This window comes from Ascidiella aspersa, chromosome 2 (genome assembly GCF_963924565.1).
Source record: "Ascidiella aspersa chromosome 2, kaAscAspe10.2, whole genome shotgun sequence".
Lineage (NCBI taxonomy): Eukaryota > Metazoa > Chordata > Ascidiacea > Phlebobranchia > Ascidiidae > Ascidiella > Ascidiella aspersa.
The window spans coordinates 19,523,263-19,536,117 of record NC_139448.1 but is presented as its reverse complement, the minus strand read 5'-3'; the positions used below and the strand labels follow the sequence as shown (position 1 = coordinate 19,536,117).

The window sequence follows — 12,855 nt, the reverse complement described above, 5'->3', positions numbered from 1 at the left end:
ATTTGCCTCCTTTTTGTGTCTTTTAAGTTCTTACTCATGCTAAATGTGCGTATAATCGTTCAAAACGAGGTGATGAATTATTTAAAGGTAAAAAACTCAAATTATTTTGTCATTTTTTTAAACGAAATACGGTAGGCCTACGTAGAACAGAACCGTTAGTAGTCGCATAAGCAAACCAACGTTTTAAGATTGCAAACCTAAATTTTATTGCAGTGGAGAAAAAGAAGAAGTTGAACTTTCCTGATGACGTGAACCAAAGCTTTCGAAACGGGACGCTTGTGAATTTTTCCAATTTAAAGTGAACCTTTAAACAGAAAATCAACAGTGTTTTTGCATAGCGTCAATCGTTTTTAAAATGTTTGTGCAAAAAGACGCTTACGTTTTTATGTTTTAGTTATAACATCATACTTTTTAAATCGCGTATGATTTGGTTGGTTTTAGTCCACTTTTTATTATGAAATAAAATAACGAGTGCAGTTAGCAACGTTACTGCTAGTTATAAGATCTTGAATACACATATAATAAATTTCAGTAACAACTAATAGACTAAACTTTTCACTAGCATTTTCTTGGTACATGATACCAACTTTTGCATTCAAACATAAATCAGGGTATTAGGTAACGTAAAAAAATTGTTTGTACGTTCAAACTAATGTTTGTTAGCAAGGTTGATTATAATAAAATATAATAAGGAAACCAAGTAGCAACTTTCATTTGCGCAAATTTACATTTACTAGCTTAAAAGTAGTTTAAAGACGACAATGTGTTTTCTGAAAGCAAACAGTTGGTATACATTGCACATACAAAAATTATCTCGACTTACATCACGGTTTATGCAACACCATGAACAACCATATACAATGTACATTTTAGACATATTCTACAATAAAATGTATAAAAATAAATGCACAATGTTGACACAGAATGGAACTTCGGTAAACAGTGAACACGATATAGAATAAACGCAGTTTATTTTAATTATGATGAAAGCGTGCCAAAACACATGTTGGCCTGATCACCATATGATTTAATTACACGTCAAAAAAGGCCACATGTAAAAGTTGAATGTTCATGTATTTGTTACGCTGTGTACTCTACGACAAAGTAATGCACATTTAACTTTTTTGAAGTATGTCTAACAGCATTGGGTAAACAGCATGTTGACTGTCGATTAATTTAAAATTTCATGTGTTGCTGGATTTTGATTTGCTGATTTTTTCCTCTTTTTTTCTATTCATAATATTGAGCAGAAACAAAGAAGGAAGATGTTTTTTTTTCAATATATTGCTTGGTTTAAGGGTAGATCTTGCATCGACTGTAGGATCAAGGCTATTTGCTACATTGGAATTAGATTTTGAAGAGGTATTAGATAATGATGAACGTTGAAGATTGGAATGTGATCCTTTTAAAGGATATGATGAATGGCTGGTGGTTACAAACATTGATTCAGGGCGTGGTAGGACGTCCTCTTCATTATACTCCAAAGGACCTTGACTCTTTTTGGAACTGTACATTGATCCAGTAACATGAGTTGGCAGAATGGTTACTACAGACTCCGAACGCTGGTGTTTAAACTTCATTGATTTTGCTGTTTCAACTGAGATTTCAGCTTTTGCAAGTGTATCATTAATGCATGTACTGCGTACAATACTATCTTGTGAACTACCTATCGATTGTTCTGAAGCTCTTTTACGGAGCTGATAAGTTGCTGTTGATTCTTTTGTGCCTTCATTAATCTCACTTGACGAGTCATATCGGCCAAGATTGTAACCAAAATCTTCATCCACCTGCGCAGATATGTAGTGTAAAGCTGGCACAATGGGAAACAGGTTACTTGTACTTTGGGAGTAAGTCACAGGTTTAACATCTCTTTTCAGTGCTTGGTTGGGTTTTAAGGTATATTCCGGTGCCTTCAATTGCATCAGGTGCACCTAATGGTAGCAACCAAAAACAAAACCATGCCATAATATCATGCATTTCATTTTTTTAATATGTTTTAATGTTTTATACAACAGAGGGATGGCCAAGCAATAGCCATTAGCATAATTCTGACTCGCCCATTTCTAGATGGACTAGGTTTAATCAGGTATACAACCTATGCTAAATTACGTTTGGGCTATTCCCAAGTGGAATTTTTATTATAAGAAGAATTTCCAGTAACATATGGGTTGAATAAAAATCTTAATTCAATTCGTATTTATCTACATCTATTTAAATTAGGTTTGACCGAAATTAACCTCAAATTATTATTTATTAATGCTTTTTGTAGTTTCATTTAGCTAAGCTGGAAAGACACAGAATCAGTATTTATGATTAGATATCCACATGAAATTGCTTATAAATATCTATTACTTTTTGTATTCCTTAAATACTAAGTCAAGCTGGGCTAGCAGTATATATAACATTTGCATAGCCACACTAACATATTCATGTATAGTGGAACAAAACTTCGGAAAAATTTTACTTTTCAACTGTCAATGAAAGATATTCATGCTGTTATACGTATGCTTATTTATCAGTATTTAATTACAAAAAAGAATAAAATTCTTCAAAACAATGTCCATAAAAACAAGTAAAGAAAATATGTTTTTTACATTTTGAAAGAAATATTTAAAAAATAATTGAATACCTTTAGGCAAAAGTAACACTGAATCACCACTGCAATTTTCTTAATTTGTCTCTGAATGAATTTGACTTTGTGACCTATCCTTGTACAGGAGAGGTAAAAGTAAAATAAAATCAAGAAAACAAAAATTAATACAAATCAACCTAAAAGTTCAATACTTCAATTTGAAAATTACTGACCAGTAATTGCAATATTATACAACACTGTAAACGCAATTATGTATTATTTAACATAGAGTACTTTAAACCGTTTGGATTTGATGGAAAAGGACGAGCAAGTATAGCTACATTCATGTTTGACATACTAATATTTACTTTGTAAAGCGAAAGTTAACCTTTGCATGATGAATTTAACTTTTTATTATGATTTATCCTTGTGACAACTTACAACATAAATTAAAAGTAGATTTTTAGAGAAATTGCACATCGATGAAATCATGACACATGGTTTTAACAGAAAGTTTACGTAAAAAGAACAAACAAAAAACATAAAATCATCACATAAATATTGAACATGCCCTCAAAATTGCACAATAAATATATATCATGCCAAGCAATGTAAAATAAATGTATATATAACGATTTCCTCAAAGATAAATTTATGCAAATGCAGTAACCTTTTTTTTCTGACATTCAATCCGGCTCACTTTTATTGCACTGTTAAAGGCAGCCAGCCAATTTAGCATCTCCTCACGCGTATCTACCTGTAATATTTACATTTTTGTTTGGGTTAATTACTAAGGCTAACTGTTGTGCTCTTACAAATGTAGTATGTATAAATGATACACAAAGATCCATGAGAATCTACTTAACTTCTTAATTTTTTTGTGCTCCTCAAAATTAACAAGATTCTAATACATTACAGAATAAGCAATGTGTTAACATGGAGCTTACTCCTAATGCAAAACTTAAGCTTGCATATATGGGACATTGTCAATAACACAACCTATAATCTAATTACTGCATAATTATTATGTATTAACCATGCAACAAAAGGGTTCCTTTTAAAGATTCCGAAACCATTGGCAGAAGGTTTGTGCTTTTTCACTGCACTCTGCTGATATGTCAAAATCTATTTAAATAGGGAACTCAGGATGCCATTTTAGGCGAAATATATATTCCTTTTACCAAAAGTTTGATCCTGTGTTTTAAACTTTTGGTTTTAGTTGTTCAGCAGTGCAACAAGGTTTAGATTTAAGAAGAAACATTAGGAAATGCTTCTGAAAATAACGCAACCAATACTTGTTAGGAAGCACTGCCTTATAAAGGTAATATTCTACATTTTTTATAATATCTTAATCTACAGGGTTAAAACAAGTAAAATTTATTCAAATTAAAAATAATAATATGTTGTTACCTGCATATAGTAAATCTTATCTGTGGTTGCCACAAACAGGAGGTTATCCCTTATTTTTGAGGCTTCACCCTTCTCTTCCTTTGCTGCTAACACTTCATGGATAGGAATTGTTCGTATCGCCTCCTTCTCCTTTAAATAATAATGATACATTTAACATTGCTATAGTAAATAAGTTTACCAGACATAAATAACTGCAGAACTACTAATTGTTTTGGAAAAAATCCAGCTACTTTCAACACGGTTTAACTTTTATTTGTCCAGTTGACTAACTTAACATGTAGTTGACCAGTAGTATAATGTTTTTAAAGATAAAATAACTGCTTTTAGATTGCAAATCCTGTTTACATTTTGTTTTGGATAGGCATGGATACCACCACAGTATCAGATGAGAATGGTTACTACCATTTGTCATGGGATGTTGCCTCTGATCTGTTAATATCCTACATTTCTTTTCACAGGATAGGCCAGAAAGAAGGTACAACATAATTAAACACAGGGGGGGTATATCAAAACTACATTTAAACAATGCATAGTTTAAAATAATTCAAAGAAAAAAACAAATAAACCCCAGGAAAAAGGGCTCAAAAAGCGAAATAGCTGAAATATCATCTGAAAGTGATTTAAACAAAAAATATACCAAGTGTCCCAGAACAAAAGGAGAAGTGCAGATCATAAAAGTAGACAGGGGCAAGTACTTTAATTTGGAATTAATACATACTTTATTCATAAGAAGGAGAAGAGAGCAGATTATCAGGTTGCCATGGGACAGGTTCACAAATCCAAAAAATGCCATAAATACCACTACTAACCAGTGCTAACTGTGAAATTGCACATTTTCAATTTTATCAGTAAACCGATATATCGCTCTATACTAGGGCGTTTTTTAACTAAAACTGTAGTGAGTCTTTTCAAATTGTCTTTAAGTTTAAATTTAGAGCAATATACAGTATATGCGAGCTGGCAGGATTAACCATGCAGGTCTGATTTATCGCATTAGATTCATCTTCAACTTTGTATTTGCTTCAGGTAGTTGTGTATATATCTCTAATTTGGACATATGTATTTAATTTAAACGATATTTGCCATGTCGTTTTTCAGTGGTGATTTGCCATTGTTTTTTATGGTCACTAAAAAATTGTCTAAAAAAACAGCCTCTCGTTTTTCTTTGGCATTCTTATAGATGTCTGTCTTCCGAAAAAATAACCTTGATTTGTAGCAAAACACCAAAAACAAGTAACTGATGATGTCAAGCAACAAATGCAGTATTTCCCATAACAATGCATTGTTTACATCAAAGTATTTCTTACAGAAAAAAATTTGCCAAAAATAGAACTTTTAGGTAAAATTATATAAACACCCTACTTGTAAGTCCTAAAGTTAATACCAAGTTTTCCTTGATCATGTATAGTTTACCCTAATATATAGATGTTAAATAAGAGTGAAGATACTTACATGATTACTTTTGTAATAAGATAGGCTTTCTTCCCTTAAGACAAAAAATCTCTTTTTCCAATTTTTTCTCTGCAAATGTAAAATTAGAAGATACAATGTATAATATATAACAAAATACTTTTATATGACAAGAATATATGCATGAAGATCTCATAGCTTACTTACCAAGTGACCTTGCTTTACAGCCCATCCAGTTTTGACAATGTTTTTAGAATCTTCCTCTTTGATAACATCAGAAAATGAATAGTGGGTTGCAATGTCAGTAGCAGGTGCACTGTCAGGGCCGCTTACCAGAGACGGTGACATTGGAGCATCGGCGCTCTTGCAAAAAATGTATAGTACGTTGTGAAAGGTGTGCTTGTCATTTAGTATAGACCTGCTCATGGAACTTGGAAACTACACTGCTAATATTAGGATTTTGTAAATTTATGAATCTACTACAGTCAATCACACATATTTCACAGTCTGGGATTAAGTTGTTTTTGGTTCAACTTATTTTTAAGTTAACAATCGCACACTAAGCGGTTTCGCAGCTGGCACACAGCAGCAGTGTTGATGACACGCATGTTCACTTTGTGTTAAAATCAGCGGTTTCTAATGTTTTTTTCACAACGACCCCTTTGGTAATTGCCTTGTGCCTTGTGACTCGTCAGATATTAAATAACTCTCATATCAAAAGCAATTCAAGTATTTTTGAAATTCACGTCAGTAAGACAACTTGAAAACTTCCCCTAATCACTTGAAGCGCAAAAAAATGCATTTTGCTTTAATTTAAGAGTAAACCACTGGTCTTCCTTGACATATTATTTTGACTTTTATTAAGCTAATTTTGACAAACATTTTGTTAGGACATTGACTTCACAGTTGTCAGGCTGCAAAGAAACCACATAAAAAGTTGCCCTAAGCACAGTGTCTTTGTGCTAAAAATGTCAATAAAACATGGTAAAACATAGGAAAGATTCATGCATCTGCAAGGCATGAAAAAAAAATTGGTTGGCAAAAACACAGTTTGTGGAGTGGCGACATGGTTCCCAAACACTGTGCACAACTTAGATCTCAATAAACTGTACCATATTGTTTTGCATGAACATAGCCATAAATGAGGATTAAACAATAGCAAATTTAATTCAAACACCCAAAAAATACTAAAACTTGTAGCCCAAAAGCTTGCAAATCGCCAATTCATAAACATTTCTTCAGTCACTTAAATACTACACATAATTTTGATATGAAGTATATGACGGCATTAAAGCAAAAGTACACTAGACCAGAGCTACTCAACTATTTCTAGCAAAGGTCCAGTTACAAAAGTTTAAAATTTGCTTAGGTCCGTTATAACTCTCATGAAATAATTTAAAGTCATACAAAATGTAATTACGATATAATTAACTCATGTCCTTCGCTTCAACCAAGAATTATGCAATATCTGTTACTGAAAGCGTTTTTTAAAAAACAGCAGCAATTGTTGCCAAGAAAAAACGCATTAAATCACATTGCCAAGTAAATACTGAGACAGATAAGGTCAGTATTCAACACTGGAAAGGTCCGCATTCGGACGGCAGTCCGCCAGTTGAGCAGCCCTGCACTAGACCATAGGTGCCAAACGTAGGTGTGCGGAGCGTTTTAGATGCCCTAGATTTCTCATAGGGCTTCTTAAAATTCGACCAGGTTATCAATAAGTGTGCAAAATAATTTCTGCAGCACAGTCTTAGTTAACCAAAAGTGTTGAAAACTTTGCGCCCATAGAATCCCCAAACTACATTTTTTTATGTTTTATGCTATTTTTTTCAAATTATTGTTACGTTTTGCTCATTTCAATAGAAACTTTTTGGCCCAAAGATGCAAAAATAAAGTTTTAAAAGGCGAAATGGTTGGCTAAGTAAAAACAGGTAACAGCTGTAATCTAAGAGCTCATATTTTATTTAATTAATAAGCAATTTGGTACTGTCTAGAAAATAATACCTGGAATTTTGAATGTTTGGTGCCCATACACTAAACGTAACATGGAACCAAAAAATCACTATAAAAAAGTTAAATACTGGAAAATCTTCCACCCCTCGATTAAGAACTGATGTCTAGGGATGTTCAAAGTAGAATCTTAGGTTACGAATTTAGAATAAATCCAGAATATTGAATCCTAGTATATTTTTATTCAATTATTTAACCTTGATTTTTGACGGTAGGGATTAGTCTTGAAATATCCTACAGACCCACATTCACAGCAATAAATCGCAAAACAATCAGTTCTATTTACCGAAATAAACGGCAGGATTGGATACTAATCCAAGGATTCTATATTCTACTTTGAGCATCCTTACCGATGTCAAAAAGGTTCGCTTTCGAAGGACAGTAATTGGTTGTTTCAGATTAGTTTTTGCTATTTTTACTGTCATTAACATCAGATGGAGTATGAGGAAATTACCTTAACTAAAAATTCTGTGATAACAGCATACAAAGTTAAGTAGAAAGACAATAAAATATCCTGTAATTTGCACCATAAGCTTTGCAACAAGGTTTGCATTCTTTAGCAACTTTCAACTACCTATAAAAGGATAATTTAACATTTTTTTTTTTAAATGAATCTCTTATGCTACTGTTTTTCAATAAATTAAATTATATTATTTTAACATACCCTAAAATTAATGTTTATGGCATACTTGTTAACTTACCTTCATCATATGACCATCAGATGATATTTTTTTCTTAACAACAACATTACCAACTATTTCTGTTCGATAGGTAAAATTAGTATCATTGTTATCCGTTTCAAAAGTAAGGGTCTCTATGTTTTCTTGAATATTGTCAACGGTTTCCACCTCAGGTTGAGGCTGTAATGCATCTGGAGGTACCTGTTTTAAGAATTTGTTTATCACCATGTGTTTTAAACTGATACACATAAAATCAGAGACAACGTCAATATGGCAAACCTACAGTGATTTTTCCGGCATCATTTAATATTTCAACCCATTCCTCCAGGTCTGACTGGTCAGCTGCTTGCATATAGTAAGGGCGATAAGGTGTGTTTATCACTACAAAAAAATAAGAATTACAAAACAATAGAATGCAAGAAAGGCTTTGGCGAAAGTTTCACAGTCAACGAATACCTACAGCCGAAATATGCTACAAAAATGGCTGTCATGCTTTTTACAATTATCTTATTGTTGGCATTTTATACCAATGATTTATCATGTTTCTAACTTTGATTACAGTTAATTGGCAAGTTTGTGGTGTTATTTACATGCCTGATTTAAAATACAAGACCAACTGTAAACAAAAAGGATTTTTTGACATAAGTGATGTAATAAAGATAACTTAGCAGCAAGGTAAAATCTGCTAGCAGTATTTACTTTTATCAGTGAAAATTACTGTACTTAATTTATTGATAAAAAATTAGACAGCCTACTTTATAACAAGTAGTTTTACGCTTGTTGTGGATCTTTTAATTATGTTTAAATAGCTAATTGTTGTAAAACATGCATATAACATGAATTATGCCTTTCACTAAATTATATAATTATTTCCTTGTCTGTGATGCTAAATCCAAAAGCATAACCTTCTATTTCACATAAAGATTTGCTCAGAGCTACTATAATATCCTCACCAAACAAAACTTGCCAATTTTAATAAAAAGGAGTCATTTAATTGAAAAGCAATGGGTTGTGGTAATAGTACCTTTACTGTCTCTCAACAAAATTAACAAACTGTCTTTTTTCAGTATAGCTATGCAGTTGTTACTTTTTGAATAACTATAGATTATGATCAAACAATATAAAATAACAGCAACCAAAACAATATTCCATCTTTAATCTGGTAACTACATCAACTTTTGTTATAAAATCAAGGTTTATCATCCCACAAGGTGCCATCGTGCCATCGATTCCCTGAAATAAAAAATACCTTGTATATGTATAAAACAAACATAAATACAAATTCAGAACCAAATGACATAACAAGCAATTCAAAGTGGACTTTCGTATGCAGCATCTACCATTTTGTAATTGTGCTATCATACACAAACATTTACACATAATGTTATAAAATACTATTTGGTAATAAATACTACATCTTGCACCTAGCATTTAATTTTGTTAAACAAGTAGTTTACACATGCTGTTATAATATGTCCACTAAGTAACAAACAAAATGTATGGCTTTGTACAAAGTAGATAATTGTATAGTAGTACCAAAAGATTACATTTTGTTAAATATGAATTACCGGTTTATCAAGGTACCATTCCAATAATCCATTACTTTTGTTTAACACTACATATCTTCTTTTAAATTTCTTCTTTTTGTCTGCCTCGTCAACTTCAAGGAAGCCACATACTCTGTTTTCACTATCTTTTTGTGGCATTATGTTGAAGTCAGTCCATTTTATATATCAAATATAATTAACTATATACAGTTAGCATTTTCTAGCTACATTTTTTAATAGTCTATAAAATTAGGACCGTATTTGAGAGATTATATGTACATGAAATAAATAAATATTTGTTCATAAATTTGTTACTTGGAACTTTGTATTTATCTACAGCAGGGGCGGGCAACGTGCGGCCCGCAGGCCGCATGCGGCCCTTTGCCATTTTTCGTGCGGCCCTTCGCCTTCTTGCAGATATTTTTCCCTAAATAAGGGTATTTTGTGTGCACCAATGTGGGAACTTTTGCTCTTTCAGATTCCTGTTTAAAAGTGCAATGTAACCCATAGGCTACACCGCTACACTAATGCAGTTGTTCAACTCGAATGGGAAGCATCTATTACAAAACAATCTTCATTCATAAAGTTTCACTTGCTCACGTTGTTATCATAAAGAATTGTTTTGCAACAATTACACTTGTCTGCTACGACTTTTGCCACGCATATTGACTGAGATGTTATGTTTAACAGCTGGTTTTGAACTATTGCTGTTAAATAGTTTGCGTCTATGCACAATACATCTGGCCTGGAACCAAACATTGACAAGTTGGTTCAAAACATCCAACATCAGCCTTCTTACTAACTTCTATTTGAACATCCACATGTGTGTCTGCTATGATATTTCATATTCGCTTGTACCTGTGTTTTTCTAGCAAAAGCTGAAAATATCAATTAGTGTTTATTTGATGTGCGGCCCTCCTGTAAGCATTAAATTTCCTAACTGGCCCTTGTGTTAAAAAGGTTGCCCGCCCCTGATCTACAGTGTTTAATAAACTTTTCATTTGCTTTATCATGCAAAGCACAATTTACTTTCTACAAATTTGTGTGGCATTTTGTAAATTTGAAGTGTATTTTTTGTGAATATAAACTTTCTATCATCTTAGCAAGAATAGGAGCAAAGTATATTGCTGAAAAATGTTCTCTGTTGAATCCCAGGCCCTTTCTGCCAAAGATCTTTGGCCTAAAAAGAAGCCCAAAACCAGCCTGTAAAATTTACAATAAAAATAGTTATTACTGGAGCAGAAGTTGCAGAATTTCGGCTAAAGATTGACCAACATTACTTTTTAGACTGATAACTGATGCTTGTGTAAAGGATTGATCCGGTCAAAGAGCCCATAGGCACCCCCTGATGCTATTTACCCGGCTACCAAGGTAATTCAAATTGGTTTTCAAAAAAATCATTATATACTAAACTCTGAAATTAAATCTAATACAACCACTACCCAAACTTTAACTCCAGCTCTAAACTAAATCAAAAAAAATTACTTACCGGTGCAAGCGTAAAAGAGCAACCTGGTTAAATAGCCACTTCCTTTTTATACTAGGGCTGTGGTAATCAAAATTATATTCAATTTATACGTATTCATACAACTTCTGTTTTGCATGTTAACTGTGCCAACCACAGTAAACCAAATTTTATGTTAAATCAGTCAGCCAGATGTTTTTAGGAAAAAATATATCAAATTTACATAGTAAAATACTGGCCTAAATTTAGATTGGATATATTGGTAACCTGAGCGGATTACCATCCGATATATTCACTAAACCGTTATATCTTGCTATCACTACTTTTCGCAAAACAAATTGTTTGCTTAATTCTTTTGTGGCCACAAAGTATGGAATCCAGTCAGGTCATCACATGGAATAAGCAGGCAACTTTACAAGATATTAAGTACCAATTAGTAATTTTCAGGAAGTGGCTATTAGCCACAATCGAAAGGTTGAGAGAATAAACTTATATGTGTGATTTTAATTTGATAAGTGGGGGTTTGGGTGATGCCTGGTATTAAAAAAATTAATTTTCAAAATTTTGTATTGTTTTCATGATTTATTACAGAATCCATTTAAATTACTTAGCTATAAAACAAGGGTAATTACCTCAGGAAGCATTATTTTATATATCTGTTTACACTGATTATTGTTTATATATCTATTTAAACTACTTAGGTACTAGTACCATATTATAAATCTTTTATAATACCATTGCTGCAACTAACCTCAAAAATATAACTGTACAGAAATGCCAGTGTTGTAAAAAAGTCAATTTAAAATGACTAAAGTCCAAGTCACGTCATAATTAGCGCAAGTCAATATACCTCTACTATAAATAATACTTGAAAACCAACATATGCAAGCTTTTTTTTACTTGCAAAACTTAAGATAAATAACTCATGAGATCTCGTTGAGATGTGCCATACTTTCAAGACTGGGCTACATTTATGTTTTGCATCCGAGTCTCACCCAAACGCTAAACCCCACCCTAACCTAAATACTGTGCGTTGATTTAATAATTGTTTCAACGCTGTGATAGGATTCTAGACCAGCGCCAAATCTTGACACTTGTTATTTTATCCCTTATAATCTAATATTTTAAATGAGAGACACATACAAAGCTATTGTAAAACATCCTTTGATAAAAAAAACTATGTTTAATTTATTTAAAAAAGATAAACACCGATAAATTGCAAATTTGGAAATATCTTAGCATTCTGAGGTATAAAAACACAGCTGCTGGAGTATTCCTGGGAACAACAGCACTAACTTAAACTAAATAGTCAAATTTTTGTTTTGCGGAAACGCACTGAAGTTTGTTAACGATACCATCCAGTCATCCGTGGTATGACGTAATTTACAAAAAAAGAAAAGGGGCTTTAAGGTCTTTAACAGTATGCAGTTAAGGTATTTTGTTTTGATTTTTGTGTGCCTAATGCGCCGGTTATCTTTCTAAAATATCAATTAATTTTTTGCCCTAAAAACCTTTTGCGCTTTGAAAGACTAGACTTAACAGTTACAAATGGCTAGTTTGAGCACTGCTTTACGCGAGAACAACAGGTCTCTTAAGAATTAAGACCAGGGAGTCGAACCCAGGGGTGTAGCTAAAGGAGGTCGGTAGGGTACATATGTCCCCGGGCGCCAAGGTACGGGGGCACCAAAATGAGGCTTACAAATGCCAAAATGAATCTGCTTCTTCTTTAAATACAATGTTCTATTAAAATTTGAATTGTTT

General features: G+C 32.6%; 1 protein-coding gene across 3 annotated transcripts; it reads right to left on the bottom strand.

Moving 5' to 3' along the window:
* Window positions 1–250: 250 nt before the first annotated feature.
* LOC146164230 (pleckstrin homology domain-containing family A member 1-like) lies at window positions 251–10,361 on the bottom strand. Of its 3 annotated transcripts, none has more exons than XM_083381957.1 (10): window positions 9,651–10,360; window positions 9,219–9,315; window positions 8,366–8,463; window positions 8,104–8,283; window positions 5,600–5,755; window positions 5,435–5,503; window positions 3,983–4,111; window positions 3,243–3,329; window positions 2,630–2,703; window positions 1,654–1,787 (listed from the first exon to the last, which is right to left on the bottom strand). In XM_083381957.1, the coding sequence occupies exons 1-9, from the start codon at window positions 9,786–9,788 to the stop codon at window positions 2,653–2,655; spliced, it is 1,005 nt and encodes a 334-aa protein (XP_083238083.1). In that variant the 5' UTR covers window positions 9,789–10,360; the 3' UTR covers window positions 1,654–1,787; window positions 2,630–2,652. The 3 variants fall into 3 exon arrangements, with proteins under 3 accessions (XP_083238080.1, XP_083238083.1, XP_083238081.1); XM_083381955.1 differs by lacking the exon at window positions 1,654–1,787 and adding an exon at window positions 1,799–1,931; XM_083381954.1 differs by lacking the exon at window positions 2,630–2,703 and having other exon boundaries at window positions 251–1,787; window positions 9,651–10,361.
* Between the last annotated feature and the right edge of the window lie 2,494 nt (window positions 10,362–12,855).